Below are 20,363 nucleotides of genomic sequence, written 5' to 3' on the forward strand. Positions count from 1 at the left end.
GCAGAATAGAACAATCCACGACCAACTGTACCTTTGATGTATTCAAGAAACTTATAGACTGCACGAAGATGAGTTAAGCGTGGAGCAGATGAGTATTGGCATAGCTTGTTGACTGCAAAAGTGATATCCGGTTGAGTTATAGTAAGGTACATCAGACGACCAACCAAGCGACGGTATCGTTCCGTGAGTATCAAGAAGTTCACCATCTGACTTGGAGAGCTTCAGATTAGGCACCATGGGGACTGAAGATGGACGACATAGAAGCATATCCTCAGATGTCAGAAGCTCCAATGCATATTTATGTTGACATAACGAAATATCATCAGAACTACGAGCAATCTCCAACCCCAAAAAATATTTCAAAGCACCAAGATCTCTGAGTTTGAAGCACTTCTTAAGATCACAAGTCAATTGCATTGTTTCATCAAGACTAGTGCTGGCAATGATTATGGCATCAACGTAAACTAGCACAACCACAAACTCATTCTTTAGGCTCTTGACAAACAATGTATGATCACCATGACATTTCTGAAAACCCATCAGTAGTAATGCTTCAGAGAATTTTCGAAACCACTGTCTTGAAGCTTGTTTCAACCTGTAAATCGATTTGTTGATATTCAAGATAGGGTTCTGAGGAACAGAGGCCCCCTATCTCGCGAGTCTATCAGCATAACCATCTGGAAACTTCATATATATTTCTTCTTCAAGATCACCGTTAAGAAAAGCATTAGAAATATCAAGTTGTTGGAGAATCCATTATTTGGAAGCTGAGATCTTCAATAACAACTTGATAGTAATCATCTTTGCTACAGGTGAAAATGTCTCATTAAAATCCAAACCCTCCTTCTGTGTATAACCTTTAGCTACACAACGCACCTTCCTTCTTTCAAGAGTCCCATTAGCATTAAACTTCAATGAATACAACAACCTGCAACCCACTGCTTTCTTCCCTTTCGGCAAACTAGTAACATCCCATGTGTGAGTTGATTACATGGCTCCAAACTCGAGATCAACTGCATTACACCACTCCTTGTCTCTCTGAGCCTCAATATATGAAGAAGGTATAGGTATCTTAGTGATAGCATTGATGTATGCATTATGGGAAGGAGAAAGTTTTGAATATGAAAGAAAGTTTTGAATAGGATGATCATTTTTAGGAGGAAGAGCATAACAATGATAGTCTTGTAAATGAGATGGAACTTTCTTAACTCGAGATTTATAAATTTTTTAAGATTGAGATGGGAGATGAGGTCATCATCTGAGGTAAGAGCTGAAAGCACTACATCAAGCGCCTCTTTTGTTTATGTTATCAGTTTTTTGCTGTTGACATGGTACTCTTTAGTCCAGGCCGATATAGCCCTTCTACATTTGCTGATCTTCCCTGCAACTGAGAGGTTGGGGTTCTCGTTCCATCTCTTCGCGACTAGTTCACTTACTTCCTCATTGTCCCGTAGCCGCCGATCGTATCTGAAGAGACGTGCAGATTTCTTTTTTTTCGAGTCAAAGGTTGAGAGGATAGGTCTATGGTCCGATGATTCAAATTGAAGGTAGTGAGATCGGCCATTCGAGAAAAGATCAGACCATGAACTATTCACCATTTCTCTATCCAATATGCAGTGTACTAAATGTGAATGGCGTTGGCCTCTCCAGGAAAGGAAAAATTTTGTGTGCTTCAGATCAAAGAGGTCACATTCTGAGAGAAAGGATCGGAAGGAGCTGAACGAGCTCTCAGGTCTCTCTATACCTCCCGCCTTTTCAAACTTGTCGGTTCTCTCGTTGAAGTTTCTAGTCAGGAAACATGGAGAATTCCTCGTAGAAGAAATATCTGACAGTGAAGACCAGATCTCCGGGAGTTTACTGCTGTCTGGGGCTCCAAAAAATTAGCCAAAACATTTCTCCATCACATTTTTATTAGCTAATCAAAATTTAAAACATATATATATGTATATAAATTAGCTAAAAAATAAAAATATATTTCAAAAGCATATATATATATATATATATCTTATATATTATTTTGTTATCTTAAAAAAAAATCATAGAACATTAAAACTAAGAAATACAAAACACCTATCCAAAATGCTCAGTCCATAAAGCTAACACATCTTTCGTATATCTATTGAATTTGCTTATGTGTAACTTATCTCACGTATTACTCATACATGAAGCATTGTGATGGCATAATTAAGTGTATTATGTTGCCAAATATAAATAAAAATAACAAATATTGATATGTAGGTGAAGTTTGAACTTAAACGTACCGATGAAACGATTCAATTATCTTGTTTTCCAGTTTCTTCTTCTGTTTTTGACAGAGAATCACCGGTTTCTTTCATTGGATGTGAACCTTTTGCTTTTTAACCATCTCGTTGTTGTTTTGGACGTGAACCAGCAGCATTAGCAGTAGTAGGCACAGTCGGGACAGAGGTTGTTTCTGTGCAGTATCATCACCTCAAGATTAAGTAGTTTGCATGTAGCTCAGAGAAGAAGATTAATTTGTATCTACCGTTGACTGCTTCAGATAATCCAGCTAGGGTTTGATCAGTAAAATCTTCTGAATCCAGAGGTTTCCCAACAAAAGCTAAATCGTCGTAACCTTTGACACAGGTTCAGAGTTGATACATAAGTTGTTAAATATGACCACGAGTTAGATTTCCAAATGTGGAGAGGAAGAGATACTGTAAAGAAGTGTATGTCTTGGCGTCTTCAGGGAGCATACGCCTACCTACCAGATTTGGTGTGGTTTCACCGTCAACGGTGAGTGTGGGTGTTGGAATCTGAGCTAAATTGTCAGTGAACCCTGCCTTGATGTTCATGACTTTTAAGGAGGGCTTTGATCTGACAATTCCACATGATATAGTTATTTGTGAGCATAGTAATGTTTGACATAGGACATGTTCGTTTCTCCATCCGGATGAGCCATCTGGATGGAGATGAGAGTTTTATTCGTTTAGACACTAAAAGTGCAACTCATCCGGATGGATCATCCGAATGACTTTTGAAAATCTAGGCTTAATTTTAAAGTCCATTCAGTTGAACCAGTTTGGACCATTTGGATGGAGATGGTTTATTCAAAATGGTATAATGTCTATTATGCCCCTGATGTAATTCACAAAATGCAAACCTAAACATAATATCATTTTGTCACACACAAAATTTTCACGCCAAAACCCTCAAAACTCATTTCCGTAAAAAATTACAAAAACATGTTTTACCGCCAAAATTGCAAAAATGTGTTTTCCCCCAAAAAATCGTAAAAACGTGTTTTCATGCCAAAATCACGAAAACGCGTTTTCACGCCAAAACCCCAAAACACGTTTTTTCGCCAAAACACAAAAACACGTTTTCCCGCCAAAACCACAAAACATATTTTTCCGCTATAACGTGTTTTCCCGCCAAAACCAAAAATGCGTTTTCTCATCAAAATGCATTTCCCTCCAAAACTGCAAAACGCGTTTTCTCGTGATAACCGCAAAACGTCTTTTCCGCCAAAACGCATTTTCCCGCGAAAACCGCAAAAATGTGTTTTCCCGCCAAAACGCATTTTCTGTGAAACCCGAAAAATGCGTTTTCGTGCCAAAACTACAAAACCGTGTTTTCACGCTAAAACCGGAAAGACGCGTTTTCCCGCCAAAACTATAAAACGTGTTTTCTCGCCAAAATCGAAAATTGTCGTTTTCTGCCAAAACCAAAAAATCTTGTTTTTCCGCCAAAAATGAAAACGTATTTTCCCGCCAAAACCAAAAATCTTTTTTTTCCGCCAAAACGCGTTTTCCCACCAAAACCACAAAACGTGTTTTCTCACCAAAACGAAAATTGTATTTTCCTGCCAAAAACGCGTTTTCTCGCCAAAACCAAAAATTGTATTTTCCCATCGTTTAGAAAATCTCGTTTTCTCGTCAAAATCGAAAAATCTCGTTTTCCCGTTAAAACCGAAAAATCTTATTTTCCGCCAAAACCGAAGTTACAATCGGTTTATTATTAATATTTTTTTAGTTTGAAACTCTAAAGTTTTTTTTCAAATACATGTTTATCAATTTTTTTGTTTACTAGAAAGTATTATTGTAATAAAATTTTAACATATGATTAAAATAACACATGGGCATTTTGGTAATTTGTTTACTAAACTCATTTGGATGAAAATGAAAATAAATAAACAAACATAAAATCCATTTAGATGATTCATCTAGATGAACTATCTGGATGGACAAACAAACAGTCACAAAAGTCTGAATTGATCATCTGGATAGATCATACAATGAATCATTTGGATGGAGATGAAAGATGTTGAAACGAACAGCCCCATATTCACCGAAAGACAGGGTCGTCGCATGATCTTGTGTATTGTAAACTGTATTGGTTTCAGCAGGGTTGGTAATTTCATTTGCCATTGTTACAGAGAAAGCAGAGGATCAATCATAAAGAAAGAAGAGGAAAGCGTCGATGGAGGAGATGTACACTACAGTAATCTAGGTAACATGGTTGTAGCCATTGACCTCTAACAAGAAGATGTTGAGTGGTGGAATGAAGTGTGATCTGTTTACGTAGATAGACGGGTTGTTAAAAGATGGAGATCCGATTTGTACTCGAAGGTTCTTGCTTCAGGTATTGTTCCTGATGAAGTCTTGTTCGTGGTGCTTGTCGACGGGCTCAGCAAGAAGGGACGGTTTGTGAAAGCAAGCAAGATGCTAGAGGAGTTGAAGAAAAGGGATGATGCGACTCTAACTGTGCTGACCTACACTACTGTAATCGGAGGACATTATAGAGAAGGAAACCTAGATAAGACTTTTTAATTTCAAGAAGAGATGATTGAGCCTTAAGATGAAAGAAAGGAAAACATGAGGAAAGAAGATAATTTAAGCGAATATGTATATTTGATCAAAAGAAATGATCTATCTGTATAAGCATTCTTGTGAGTTGTGAAAAAATCACAAAATATAAAATGTAATTAAATGTAGACAGAATCATCGGGAATATTTTCTTTCAGTATTATTATTATATATGCTTTTGAAACATTATCTTGCTGCGATCGGTATGACTAGCTAAAACAAAATTTTAAAATTAAATTACTTGCAAGTCCATTTTCAAAAAAAAAAAAAAAAAAAAAATTACTTGTAAGCGCATCAATCCATAAGCAATAATGTTAGTCAAAAAGCTTGAATATCAACTAAAATATATACAATATCTTTACCAAATCCTGCCAAATGAGTATATCAAAGGAGTATTTATAGTTTAATTTATTTTACTTTGAATATGCAAACGCCCGCCGACTACATAGACGTCTCCGATTCTATAAATTGCACTCAAACTCATAAAGACGAGCATATCAAATACTATTTCACAACATTGCAAAGATAAAACAAGAAGCAAAATGTCGTCTGAATGTCCTGGTAATGTTTCTTTACTGTATACAATTTGATATTATTTTCTTTTTCCGGCGCCATGTTGATGTTTCTGTTAGAAAATTCAAGAATTCTCATTTACCGAAACATGACCTGAGAGGCATGGTCTAAACGGCATATTCTTTTAATTAGTTCCATACTTCCATGGAAATCTTGTGATGGACTTATTGATCTCTAAAATATCAAATGTAAATTACTAACCAATATATCCACTGTGGTTGCTTTGAGTGCATGCAGGGAAGACCTCATGGCCGGAGCTTGTGGGAACAAATGGAGACTATGCGGCTTCGGTGATCGAAAGGCAGAACTCGAGAGTCAACGCAGTCGTGATTTTGGATGGATCTCCGGTGACTGCAGACTTCAGGTGCGACCGGGTCTGGGTCAGGGTTGATAAAGAAGTTGAAGGTATCGTCGTCAAAACCCCTACCATCGGTTAGACTTCTATACGGACCAAGTTGATACTATTTTTATTTAATCTGAATAAAATACTATGTACAATGCATAGTTGATTGTTGGTTTGGTTATGAATCTATGATGTAAGTTATCCTTTGCGTGAATTATCTCGGCTTTCGTTACCTGAACGGTTACTAATGTCCAAAGTTACAAATAAATGTTTGTATAAAGGTAATGGTTGCAAGTGAATAATATTCATGTCCTACTTAGAACTTAGTACTTAAGAACGCTAGGGATCAGCATTGAATTTATATAAGATCATCTTATATTGCTTCATATACTAACTATCATATAAAATAGATATTGATTTGTAGTTTTTAAAACAGCTAATGAAGAACGAAATAGTATCTGTGGACTATTTAAAGCTTTTTTTTAAAAACAAATCCCGTGGATTAACTAAAGCAGAACTTATGAAATAAATTTTTTAGAAAAAGGTCGGTATGACTAACAAAAGGTTTCAAGTTTTATTTGTTTTTGCTTGTTGTGTCAAATGCATGCAACTGCAACCGTTAGCAAATGTAATAAAACCAATCTACCATTTAGAAAGCAAGAAATATAGAAGATACTTTCCCATCCAAATATGATAATAATCACGGATTAGCACTTGTATCCGGTAACGGATTTTTCAAAATCGAAGGTTACGAAGTTAGAGACAACACTGAGTATTTTTGGGAGTGGGCATGCCTGCCTGCCCTTCACAGGAGATTCCTGCAAATCCATCACACATTAAATAAACGTCTACGCGCGTGTTCCAAACAAAGTGGTTTACACGTTCCTAATGACAACTGAACTCAGACGTATAAAGGTCAGAGGGATGCGATCCCCTTTCTCTAGGTCGACGAATGCTCTATTTTTTTTTGTTTATCTTAATCAAATTGTGGATATTGATTGACAATCAAAGATTTTCAAAGCTTGACAATGTCAAAGGATGTATTAAAATCTTTTGCCAAACAAATAATAAAAGTCATGGATGTATTCATAGCTGGCTAGTTAAATTATTTCTGTTAATTAAAAGGCTAAAGTTTTGACTTTTGATCTGCAAGCTAACGGAGGACACCTACAGGACATATACGTATCACATTCTATAAAATGAACTCAGATTCCCAAAGACGACCATACCAGATACATTACAACTTAGATATATATATATAAGAAAAATGCCTTGTAAGTTTTTTTCCTTTTATCATATTGTGTTATTTTTTTATTTTTTTGTGCAACATCATATTTTGTTATTGGTTACGGCTTTTATTGGTTTGTTCATCCTATTTTTTACCTTCTAATCAAATGCATCTTTTTGTAATTTTTCTAAACTAATATTTTCTTAGTTACGCTGACTAATCTATCCTTTTGTTTTCCATGTTCACGTGCTATGTTATGATGTAACAATTAATCTAATTATATCAGTTTATATGTGTTATTGTGGATGGATCTCTAAAATGCCAAATGTAACTAAATGATCGATATAATTAATTAACTAACGTACGTGGTTGCTTTGACTTCATGTAGTGAAGACGTGGCCGGAGCTTGTGGGAACACATGGAGACGATGCGGCTTCAGTGATAAAAAGAGAGAACCCGAGCTTTAATGTTTTCGTGCTTTTGATTGGAAGTATAGTGACTGCAGATTTAAGGGAGAACCGGGTCAGAGTTTGGGTTGATACAAACCGTATCGTCGTTAGGGTCCCTACCACCGGCTAGGCTCTATATGGACCACAAACTTATAAAAAAAATATCAATTAAACAAACCAATACAATGCGTGGCTGTTGCCTTGTTGGTAACTCCGGCGTTCGTTTCCGCCAGAACGGTTACTAATGTCCAAACTTATTTAATGTATGTTTCTGACTAAAGTATTTGTTTGCAGTTGAATAAAATTAACATTTTAGTATTAGAGACAAAGTCTTATATCAAATTTAGAAATGATCTTAATTAGTATATAAATGTTATATGTTATGAGCCAATTTAGTTAATGCTAATTGATTTTAGTTGGAGATTCATCTAACTTAAAACTGTATAAATTAAAAGTCCAACCCATAATCAATTTAACCAAAAACTGATCTATTAACATTTGCTAAAGTATTCCAAAATTAATAGTCGAGACTCATCATCTTGAATGGAAGTGATAGAGATAAAATTGTAGTATATAAGTGATATTATGAGTTAATCAACTTATTTTCTATTGGTTTTTAATTGAAAACTCATCTAATTTAATATATTACTGTACTTGGATATATTGGGATGTTAGTATCCCTAATATCCACTGTAAAGTACCTACCATTAAAATGTAATCATAGTTAAATTATAACAATGAGAACTTTGTAATATGAACTTGAACATTTGGACTTTGACACAGCTGAAAAAAGTTGGTGAAACTGAGTTGGTAGGTATGCAAAATTTCCACATGTCATTTACAAGTACAATATGTATAAGAAACAAAAACAATTAATATTATACGTATATATAGACCAAATAATCCTCAAGAGTGATTTGTTCGGTACAGACAACTTCAACGATGGGATCGTCGTCGGTTCAGAAATCGGCTTTACTGCTATGCGGAGACTACATGGAAGCCTACGAGACGCTCGTTCCTCTCTACATCCTCCAATCGTTCGGCGTCAGCGTCCACTGCGTTTCCCCCAACCGCAACTCCGGCGATCGCTGCGTTATGGCTGCCCACGATTTCACGGGCCTGGAGCTATACACGGAGCTAGTCGTTGACCAGCTGACTTTAACCGCCAGCTTCGATGACGTCACTCCCGATAACTACGACGCCATCATCATCCCCGGGGGACGGTTCACGGAGATTCTCAGCGCCGACGAGAGGTGCGTCGACCTCGTTGCTCGGTTCGCCGAGCTCAAGAAGCTGATCTTCACCAGCTGCCATAGCCAGGTCATGCTGATGGCCGCCGGAGCTCTCGCCGGAGGTGTGAAGTGCACGGCGTTCGAGAGCATGAAGCCTCTGATCGAATTCTCCGGCGGCGAGTGGTGGCAGCAGCCTGGGATACAGAGCATGTTCGAGATCACGGACTGCGTCAAGGACGGGAATGTCGTGAGTACGGTTGGATGGCCGACGCTTGGTCACGGGGTTAGGGTTTTGCTGGAGTCTCTTGGGGGGCAAGTCTCGAGCTTGAAGGAGAATCAAGCTTCTGTGCTTTTCCTCATTGGGGTAAGTTCGAGTTTTACTGTATGTTCTGTTCTATAGTATGTTTGAATTAGGCATCGGTTTTGGTTTATTCTGTTAAATCGGTTAGGACAATTCAATCTTCGGTTAGTTCAGTTTATCCACAATCTCACCGAATTAGACCAAAATAAATTTGGTTATATTTGGTTTATTTTCCTTGGTTAGTTTGGATCGATTTTTTTTTTTGTTATTTTGGTTTGGAATTCTGTTAATTTTATTTTTTTCAATTAAATTTTGGTTTAAATATGCCTGTTTACAACTGGTTAAATTTTAGTTATATTTGGTTTATTTTCCTTGGTTAGTTTGGAATCAGTTTTTTTTTTTGTTATTTTGCTCCGAAGTTGGTTAACTTTTTTTTTGTTACAGAACCAAACTAATCGATTACCAGGAATTTTCAAAAGTTTGCCAAATTGAAAACTGAACTCATAACGATTCTTAACCGAAACCAAAAATTTTGTTAGGCTGATTCTGGTATAAATTTCTAGGGCTGCTTTGAATAGTTGGTGTTGTGTTGGCTTTGAAGGACTATGTAGAGGACTATGGGATCAATGTACCATTTAGAGCACTACAAGCTTTAGGATGTAAAGTGGATGCAGTGACACCGAACAAGAAGAAGGGAGAGATGTGTGCAACATTAGTTTATGACCTTGAGGAGGCAAGGCAGCTTCCTGCAGAGAAGCGAGGGCACAACTTCCTTGTGACTGCGTGTTGGGACGATGTATGCGTTGATGACTATGACTGTGTAGTGGTTCCAGGAGGGAGATCACCTGAGCTACTAGTGATGAATCCAAAGGCTGTTGCTTTGGTCAAGAAGTTTGATGAGAAAGATAAGGTCTTTGCAGCTATTGGACAGGGTAAATTGCTGCTTGCAGCCACCGGTGTACTTAAGGTAAGTCACTACTTCTTCCCATCTAGTGAATTGTAATTTATTTGCATCGACTATGCAAAATGTGATTTAGTTTTTGGTAGATGGAGGAAACAATATGATCATGAATGTGTATATAAAGTCATGTATCTAATATCATTTCTTGGTCATGTGACATTTCTTTTAATGAAACTCTAGGGGAAGCGATGCGCTAGTGGAAAAGGGATGAAGGTCATGGTAAAAGTGGCTGGAGGTGAAGCTGTTGTGTCAAAGGGATGTGTGACTGACGGAAAGCTTGTGACGGCTGCATCAGCCTCAGATCTGCCAGCGTTTTTGTTTGGTTTATCAACTGCTCTTGGTGTCTCTGTCATGTTCTAAGATTATTCAAGAAGGAAACATAAAAGATAGTTTGGATAATAAAAACATAACTTACAAGCTAAGCGCGTTTGGTTCCGCACACATGGTCACAGCTGTACTTGCTAGTAAGAATCTTCATGTTAATCCTCTTATAGCAATGCACTAGTATTCTCAAATAACTATAGAGGAAGAAAAGCAACATAAGTAACAAAAGAGCTTAAGCTTTCAAGGTGAAACATATCGTATATCTATATATATAGCAAACCCAAATTTTGTATCTGCTGACATCATCTTTTTTTTTTTAGAATTTTTTTTTCCAATCCAACGTTACAGTTTTTTGTTTTTGTGATCTAAGGGATATAAAATATTCTTGCTATAAATGTTGATGTCATCAAGAAAATTATATTTGGCAACTCTTCCCTCAACAATTATCTATTTAAACAACACATTTTTTAAAGTAACAAACGTATATTTTCATAATTTTTATATATTTTTAAAATTAAAGTGTTACAATACGACACATCTTAGTGGTTTCGTTATGCTTACAGTTCTTCTGTTCGGTTTGTATTTATATTTACCATTTTAGTATTATATTCAATAATAATTTAAAATTAAAGTTATTCTGATACATATTGTTTTATATACTGATATAATTTGTATATTGAATTCTATAATGTTGTGTTTAGTAAATTTTCCAGAATAATCAATAATTAAGAAATAATATGTTTATACTTTTAAGTTTTTTTCCTATAAATATGAAAAAAACTCTCTAAGCAGATATTTTACCAAAAACATTAGTTTCTATTTTAAATACAAAGACTAAAGTTATGTTTTAACTACTACTAGATTTAGATCCGCACAACCGTGCGGGTATTAATTTCCATGTTTATATTTATTTTACATAATTAGAATATATTTTTAAAGTTACTTATATATTTAAATGTTTATATATAATTATTTTAAATATAACAATTTGATAGTTTTCATGTTGTAAGTTAATTGATTATTTCAAATCATCACATATATTTAGTATTTTTATTATATATATTTTAAAATTATTTTTTATTCAATTATTATGATACTGATCCGTAATTCAAAGCGCTAGATTTCCTTTATCAATATTTTTTATGTTTATTCATTTAAGATAATAACTGTATATATATATATATATATAAATTTAAGATAAGTTAATTATATACAAGAATTATCTAATTTACTAATGTTAACCCGTTCTACCAACATATTATATTTCTAGCATAAATTTTTAATGTTTGTGAAAATAAAATATATTAATTTATCAGTTTAAAATAATTTTATATATTTAGTTAAATGCAATGTTTTATTTTAAAATGATATATATAACTATAAAATAGTAAAATTTGATATAATTTTTTCATTTTATAAAATATAACTGAGTATATATATATATTAATGTATAATAACATTAATTTCATTACTAATTACAAAATTAGTGAAAATATTTATATACAATTTTTGATAATTAAGATATTGTTATAATGTTTTTCAACACATTTGTTAAGAAAATTAAATATATATATATATTTTTTAAATTAAAAGATATCAAATTATATTATGATTTAAGTAGTTAAAAGATTATATATTAGCATTAAGAAAATACATTTAATAGAAAAATGATGAGCCAAATAAAAATATCACACATGAATCAAGGTGAGTTTGTTAACCAATCCAGGTTTTTAGGAGTTAATGTTATATTAGAAATGATATATTATTAATCCATATTATTAGTAATAAATGAATGATAACTGATTTCTAGTGAGGGTCCATTTTTAAAAAAATCACACATGAATCAAAGTTGTGACTTCTGTTTTAATATATAAGATAGTAACATGAGTAATGACGATTGCTCAGAAAAAAGGACTACCTCCTTATATTGAGGCATATAGAGGGAAAAATGGAAAATGTGATACTACCGATTGTAAATCTGAATGTGCCAGAAAAAGGAAAGGGGTTGCTCATTGCGTATCGGCGGCCCATGATTTGGCAAAAAATCAAAACAACAGGTGTTTTGCGGGTGCTTTTATCAAAAGAATAAAAAGAATACTTGTTCACCCTGATTTTTATCAACATTGAAACTCAAATAATATTTATAATAATACACACATTTATCAAAGAAAAATAATAATATTATTAATTGTTATTAGTGTTTGTGACATAATAAAATGTATTAGGTTACCCAATATAAATAAAAATAGTAAATATTGATATGTCGGCGGTCTTTTGCCTTTTTCTTCAATGGAGTGAATTAAAAATATTATTTTATAATTAGTGTTTAATTTCATATAAAGTTGAAAGACAAAAATAAAAAAATTGCAGTTTAGGAATCTCACAGATAAAACATAATTTTACTTTGTTTCTTTATTGAATTATTTGATATTTTAATTCTGAGTGAAGTTTGAACTTAAAATTACCGGTGAATATCCAACACGAAACTAATGAAATCCCAATAGAAGTACACAATCATATTTCATCATCTGAAGCGTAAATTTTTGAGAAAATAATTGCTTAAACTACACAAAAATTGGATGTAACTATTCAAAAATACAATTTATCAAAATATTATAATACATGGGTTTAAAAGTTTAGTGAGTATTGTTTAGAAATTAGTATTTAAGGGGTGAGATTGAATTTATAAACTTTTATAAATCATAATTAAACATTTATAAATGATTTATGAGAGTTAGTTTTTTTTCATAATAAACTTAAGGTATTTATTAAAGTGGTTATCATTTAAATGTAAATTTGAAATGTTAGAGTTTCCTCTAAATTTTTAATAGTGTATATATGAAAACTCTAGGAGGAAACTTCAAATGAAGACCTAGAAGATCTAATATCAAATGGGCTCTTTCTATATAGCCCAAATACGTTCATTGTTTGACTTTTTTCTGAAGAATATATAAAACTCTAGGAGGAAACTTTAAATTTATCAGGAACTGAAAAAGTTCATCAGTAAATCAAATCAATTTCTAAAGAAAGCTTTGTCTCTCGTTAACAATTTGGAACTAACCCTTCGAACCCCTTGCCTAAACGAAACACGAACCAGAACAGAAAACCTAAAAAACAGAATCTCTCAGACAGCAAAAACAGAGTCAGGAATGGGAGGCATCATCAGCAAAGTAGAGTTACCACTGATCACATGCGACGGCACATTGATAAGGCAGTGAGAAATAGAATCTCTTCACTCAAATACAAATTCGATCACAAATAAGGAGGATTACTCAGTCGATGGTTCCAGCTTAGCATGTGAAGAAGATGTGGTTCATACATAAAGATAAAAGAGTAGCCTTACTTATGTAAATAACATTCTTTGTTTGATCAATAAATTTGGTATTCCATCAAAAAAAAAACAGAGTCAGGGCATTGCATTTCTTATTAGAACTGAACAAAATAAGCTGAAACAATTTGCTTGTTTTGTTTTCGTTTTCTATGCCTTCAAAAGCATGAAACTCTCTTTTTTTCAAAGGATTAAAATCATGGAAACAAAGCCCTACACAACATGAAAAGCTTTCGGGGAAAAATCAAACACACTGAATTCAGAATTAAGCACAAGACAAAGCGTGAGAAAGAGAGGATAACCTCAACAATCTAATTCCCCTTCCTAGCAAGCTTAGTCCATTCCGTGTGGTACGCACCAGGACGATCGGTCCTCTCATACGTATGAGCTCCAAAGAGATCTCTCTGCGCCTGAACCAGATTCGCAGGCAGTCTCGCACGCCTGTAAGTGTCGAAGTAGGCAAGACTCGCGCACATTCCAGGCGTGCTTATCCCCGCAGAGATGGCCAAACCCACGACTCTCCTCCACGCCGCCTGCCTCTGAACCATCTCTTTAGCGAAATCAGGATCAACCACCAAACTCGCAAGATTCGGGTTCCTCTGGTAAGCTTTCTTGATCCTGTCCAAGAACACCGCCCTGATAATACACCCTCCTTTCCAAATCCGAGCCATCTCACCAAGATTCAAGCCCCACTCCTTCTCCACACTCTTAGCTCTAAGCAAATTCATCCCTTGAGCATAACTACAGATCTTAGAAGCGTACAAAGCTTGCCTCACATCATCAATCAACCTCTTTTTATCAATCCCACGAGACGCAGAACCAATATCCTCCTTCAATCCAGCTTCCTCCAACACTTTGGCCGCATTCTCCCTCTCCTCCTTGAGTCCACTCAAGTACCTACAATCCAACGAAGCAGCAATAGTCGGTGCCGCCACTGATAGCTCAGCCGCCTGCTGAACAGTCCATTTCCCAGTACCTTTCATACCAGTCTTATCCAAAATCTTATCCACTAACTCCCCATCACCAAACTCATCTTTAACCCTAAAAATATCCGAAGTAATCTCAACCAAGAAACTCTCCAGCTCACCTCGGTTCCACTCTGTAAAAATCTCCGCCAGCTCATCATTGCTTAATCCCCCAACGTTCTTCAAAACATCGTAAGCCTCGGAAATGAGCTGCATATCACCGTACTCGATCCCATTATGAACCATCTTCACGAAGTTCCCAGATCCGCCTTCTCCTATATAAGTCACGCAGGGACCATCCTCCACCTGAGCAGCGACTTTCTCGAGAATGTCTTTAACATTGTTATACGCCTGGAAGGATCCTCCAGGCATGAGGGAGGGGCCGTTACGAGCCCCTTCCTCGCCTCCGGAGACTCCCATCCCCAAGTAGAGCAATCCTTTCTTCTCAGCTTCGACGATCCTTCGCTCTGTGTTCTGGTACCACTCGTTACCGCCGTCGATGATGCAGTCCCCTGGCTCCATGTACTCGGAGAGGGCGGAGATGGTCTGGTCAACGGGGGCGCCGGCTTTGACGAGGATGATGACGGATCTGGGGCGCTGGATGGAGAGGACGAAGTCGCGAGGGGAGTATTGGCCGGAGACTGGGAGCTTGCCTTCCTCGGAGGCGCGATCTAGGGTTTCGTCGACTTTGGAGGTGGTTCGGTTGTAGACGGAGATGGGGAAGCCTTTGTCGGCGATGTTCAGGGCGAGGTTTTGGCCCATGACGGCGAGGCCGGCGAGACCGATGCGGGAGAGAGCGGCGGACTCCATTTGAGAGAGTTGGTAGAGAGTTGGAGAGAGGGGTTGGTGATGGGGGGGAGAGTGGCGGAGATATTTATAAGGGTGAAAGTGACGGACTCGTCGATGGAGCCAAGAGACAAAGGGGAAGGCGACTTAACAAACTGGTGAAGAGTTGAATCTCGTTTCGTTAGGTGAGGTTGTAAGATGCTGATGGACTCAGAACGGTGCCGTTTCTCTATATTACTATAATATTGATAAACCAAACCAAATTGGTGCGATCTAAACCAAACCAAATAAGTGATTTGAACTTCCTAATCAAATTATTGATTAATTTAACTGGTTTAACTGGTTCGTTGAGTCTTTGACTTTGTATGGTTGACTAAAGTGCATTTCTCTCATCGTATCAGAGACAATGGCGGACCCAGCATTAGGTTTTACTAGAATCTTAACGCGGATTATATTTTTTACAATTTAAAAGATTTGACGAAATCTTTTGCTATAAGCATTTAATAAATACAATTTCAGTAGTTTTAATGTTAATTTAGGCATGGATTTCATTAATGTTACACATTAATAATTCCATTGACTCCACAATTATTTAGGTTTAGTAATTTGATGTCTTTCATAATTATGCGGGTAATCCCGTTAAAAACAAACTACGTTGAACAAACGTATTAAAGAGAAAATTACCTAATTTATCAATATATAGACATGCTTTTTGTTGGGAGTTAATAATTAATTAGATATGTATGATTTCATTTTAGTTCAAAATGACAACCTTTTAAGAATAGATAAAAATAAAACTCTAAATTAATAGATTGGATAATTAAAGAAAATTAAATAATGATGCTGTAGATTAATTGATTCATGTTTTTCGTGAAAAACAAAATTCTAATACGTGTTAGTTTGATTCAAACGTTGAGAAAATGAGTTTTACCGAGGAAGATTCATTAATGTTAAAGCATATAAGGATGATAGGGTCAAGGAACAGGTTCATCTGTTTGTTTGTTTCATAAGAAACAAAAATTATAGAATGGGTTACTTTGGATGACTCAAACATTAAGAAAATGATATTTAGGTTCATGTGTTCGTGTGTTAGAACAAATAATTGGGATTTTGTGCACAAAAAAAAGAACAAATAATTGAGAATAAGTATAGTTCAATGATCAGGTTAGATCTGATAAGGAAAATTCAAATCAGTTAAGTCGTTTGATGTACCCGATGATCAAGGTAGAATAAATTAATTGTTCATAAATAAGTATAATGGTATATGAAGTGTTTAGTCACAAGACTCACAACATTATTTAATAAGCTCAAATTTAAAACATGCTAAGGTAATTTTCAAATAGGACTCTAATTTAATAGATTATATTTTAAGGGGGTTCAATATATAACTAAAGAAAAAAAAATACAATGTGAAATGGGGTCATTGAGGGTTCGAATCCGAGTTTAAGGGGTGTCAACAGACAAAATTAATCATCAAAGCTATTTTATTTCCATGACTTCTAAGTCCAAACAATTGTTTTTTTTTAATATCTACGGGATGTCATATGATCTTCTTCTTCCCTTTGTGGGTCTGCCACTGATGAGACACAAACCTTACCAAAGAGTCACTTTTTTAACTTACACAATTTGTAAACAACAACAAATGTTGAGAGCAAAAAGAACAAAACAGTTTCAAACGGTCAAGAAGAATTCCACAGTCTATCGCTTCTTATGGTGATTTTATGGATCAAGTACTACAATAACTTATGTCGGATAGAGAAAAAGACTCTGAATTTGAGGCTTTCAATGTTTAATGAATCCGAAGGTGAGGAAAACGGAAATAGACTATCAGTGAACTTTCAAATGTGTTATTGGTGATAATATAAGCAAAGGCTTCCTTGTAAGGATGCATTACTCGTTACCCAAATCACATTGTTAGCTTTGGCCTCTTCGAAAGTGTAGACTCATTACTCGGTTGCTTCCAAATAATAACAAGAGGCATCTTAGAGGCTTTATGAGTTTACTCCCAATCTTTTCACATTTTGAACTAGCTATTGCTTAGGTCTCCTCACTGTCGAGCATTAGTATTTGGAATACATTTATACAACACAAACCAATTTCCTCAGTTTCTTTTGTTAAATTGGTTGCTGATGATGCTCCACTTTATGGTTGATGCGATTATGGAATTCTTAAGGTTTTCAAATAGAAAGGAGTTGCTTCATCTATTTTATCAAAGAAGCGGTTAGGCTTTTGTAGTTTAGGCTGAGATTCATTTTTAATCGACATTTTCTTTGTATTATGTTGTGTATACAATTATACAAAGACATGCAGTATAGTTATCACTCTTAAGCTCTAATGTATAAACTGCAGTATACCTTAGTCAACACAAGACTTTGTAAGAGTATAGTTTGTTAAGAACAAGGGTATGATATGCAAATTACAATTTAACTCAGTTCTGGTTAGAATGATAATCATAATAGCTATAGAACATGATATCAATCTCAAGATTAACTCATGCAGCAGAGGTTGTAAGATGACAGAAGACATTGGAACAACATAGCTTATACTTTCAATCCTTAAAGAAGAATAATCAAAAGTGAAACTTTGAATAAGAAAATCTCAGCGAACACAGATTCGATGCATGAGTTTGACCTTGCATTATCATAATCTAGTTGATTCCATACAGAACGTATAAGAAGCATAGAGAAAGCATTCAAAAACATAGCTACTGAAAAACATAAAAAGATCCGGACATTTACGCCATTACTAATGTGGACATGATACCAATAAACTTTTTAGGTGTGAAAATAGTGCATTTGGAGCTGAACCAAAAGCCTAACTACACTTAATCTTTTCTACATTTTGATGTATTTTATACAAAGAATACGTCTCAAAGACAATTTTATAATAAAACACATGCATCATGAGAATCATTGGAATATAAAAGCATCATTATTGTTGAAATACTCTCTATAATATCTATTGTGAAAAAAATATTAATAACTTTATAATATCTTAGTATCTAAATAAATTTTTTAAACCCTAAATCAATAAAAAGTTAACATGTATACATAAGTATCTCATACCTTTTTTAGAATACCTCTACTAAGATACATATTTTGCTTGCAATCTTTTTTTTTTTCTAATTCTTTTTGTTTTAATATTGTGTAGATACTCTCCAGTAATTTGTAACTATGTTGTAGAAATAATAGTGTAAGCTTTCAACTGACTTCATATGTTGTGAATTTTCTATCTCTAATAATACCTTTTTCAAGATTCATATGTTGTGAATTTTCTATCTTTAATAATACTATTTTCACAGTTTCTTGAAGGGTGTCATCGTGGACCTAATTACTGTATTTTTTCCCTACATTTTACCTTTGAGTATTTATATCTTTTTCTCTAGATTCTGGATTTTATTGGGCTCATACTTCTAACTCATGCATATGCTGAATTTGCATCTTCCCAACTTTTTTGAATTGCATATCATGATTCCTAACTTTTGCATGGGAATTGCGGAATTGCAAAATTGAGGAGTAAAGAGATAAGTAGAGTCAGATAGAGCTCTACTCAAGTGGATTGGCTGATGTGTAATATAGCCTTTGAATGGGATAAAGGGAGGAAGTTATTAGGAGTTGCGTGGGTAGTACGAAATCATAGAGGTGTTGTGATCTGCCATAGCAGGAGACTCTTTTTAGAGGTAATTAATAGGGAAGAGGCCAAGTTTGCTTCATTACTATGGGCAGTGGAGCGTATGGTCAACTTACGCTTCAATATAAAATCATAATGGCAGGTGAGTTTGATGATTTATTTGACGCGGCATCTCGTCCGCAAGCGTGGCCAGTCTTTGGTTTTCAGGTAGAGGAGATTAAGATGAAACTGTAAAGCATAGAACAGTATTAGTTGTTGGTTGTGAAAAAAGAAGCAAATAGAGAGGCTGCTTTCATCGCTCAAAGTGTTACAAGACAAGGGGACAGGTGCAATCTTACCTCGCACAATGACATCCGGCTTGGCTATTTGAGCTCTTTGTGAATGAAAACCGCCACCTCTAATGGTTGCTTTTTGTTGATTGTTGTGGTCCTTGTCACTAACTGGTTTAAGAGAGAGGGCTGTGCTTTTGAGTTTGTTATTAGGTCCCAAGATAGGCTGGGAAGTTGTATTAAATCATTTACATATAATGAATTTAAGAGGGGAAGAAAAGAATATATGTTTATGGAGGGGTGTTCAATCCGGATATCGGTTCGGTTCTGGTTCAGTTTTTTCGGTTTTTTGGTATTTCGGTTAGTAAAATACAACTACCATTCTAAATCCATATTTATTTCGGTTCGGTTTATATACCGTCGGTTTTTGGTTTATTCGGTTTTATACCAAAAAACATAATTATTTTGTTTGCCATCATATTATATGAATTTTAGAGTCATGTTGTCAACACTATCATTAATTAAAAAATATTAAATGTTTAAACAAAAGAACAAACAAATAAAAAAAATGCTTTTACCATCTAATAAAATAATCAAATCTAGATTTAAAATCAAAGCTCGAAATATTGAAAAAAAAAAAAAAAACATAAGCATGAAGCACGAAAAAAAGTTTTTCCATCAGAGTCATGTTTCTTAGATTGAACACAAAACTCTGTTCGTTTATAGATAAGAAAAAAGTTGTAAAACATTTTCATTAATTATTATCCATAAAATTTATAATCTTTATTTTAATTTAGTAAAGCAAAAAGATCAAAAAGGAAGACTAAGAAAATAAGAATCTTCGGTTGCGATGAATTGTTATTTAATTATAGTTCAAATGTTTTACAAATTAGGCTTATTTATTACTATAAAATATATGGTAGTGGTTATTAACCAAAAAAAAATAACTTATAGGTTTTCATGCCTCGTTATAAAATATATATATATATTTACATGTTTCTACTTATGATCGGTTTTGTTCGGTTTATTCGGTTTAATTGGTTATAAACCAATCCATATCTATATCCTACGGTTTTTATAAAATCACATCCATTCGGTTTGTATGGTATATACCAAAACCAAACCATATTATCTATTTTCGTTCG

At 34.7% G+C, this 20,363-nt stretch overlaps 3 protein-coding genes across 4 annotated transcripts; 2 read left to right on the plus strand and 1 right to left on the minus strand.

The window, feature by feature from the left end:
- The first annotated feature begins 5,030 nt into the window (after nucleotides 1-5,030).
- On the plus strand, nucleotides 5,031-6,125 carry LOC103864100 (glu S.griseus protease inhibitor). Of its 2 annotated transcripts, none has more exons than XM_018658511.2 (2): nucleotides 5,031-5,390; nucleotides 5,640-6,125. In XM_018658511.2, the coding sequence occupies exons 1-2, from the start codon at nucleotides 5,372-5,374 to the stop codon at nucleotides 5,837-5,839; spliced, it is 219 nt and encodes a 72-aa protein (XP_018514027.1). In that variant the 5' UTR covers nucleotides 5,031-5,371; the 3' UTR covers nucleotides 5,840-6,125. The 2 variants fall into 2 exon arrangements, 1 of the variants encoding a protein (XP_018514027.1); XR_004457303.1 differs by having other exon boundaries at nucleotides 5,348-5,390; nucleotides 5,631-6,125.
- Nucleotides 6,126-7,693: 1,568 nt separating this feature from the next.
- Nucleotides 7,694-10,441, plus strand: LOC103864103 (DJ-1 protein homolog E). Its single transcript, XM_009141859.3, has 4 exons — nucleotides 7,694-8,232; nucleotides 8,353-9,018; nucleotides 9,557-9,922; nucleotides 10,097-10,441. Exons 1-4 carry the CDS (start codon nucleotides 8,176-8,178, stop codon nucleotides 10,274-10,276), a joined length of 1,269 nt encoding a protein of 422 aa, XP_009140107.2. The 5' UTR covers nucleotides 7,694-8,175; the 3' UTR covers nucleotides 10,277-10,441.
- Nucleotides 10,442-13,641: 3,200 nt separating this feature from the next.
- Nucleotides 13,642-15,489, minus strand: LOC103864104 (6-phosphogluconate dehydrogenase, decarboxylating 3, chloroplastic). Its single transcript, XM_009141860.3, has one exon. It carries the CDS (start codon nucleotides 15,341-15,343, stop codon nucleotides 13,880-13,882), a length of 1,464 nt encoding a protein of 487 aa, XP_009140108.1. The 5' UTR covers nucleotides 15,344-15,489; the 3' UTR covers nucleotides 13,642-13,879.
- Between the last annotated feature and the right edge of the window lie 4,874 nt (nucleotides 15,490-20,363).

The sequence above is a fragment of the Brassica rapa genome, chromosome A04, assembly GCF_000309985.2.
Source record: "Brassica rapa cultivar Chiifu-401-42 chromosome A04, CAAS_Brap_v3.01, whole genome shotgun sequence".
Lineage (NCBI taxonomy): Eukaryota > Viridiplantae > Streptophyta > Magnoliopsida > Brassicales > Brassicaceae > Brassica > Brassica rapa.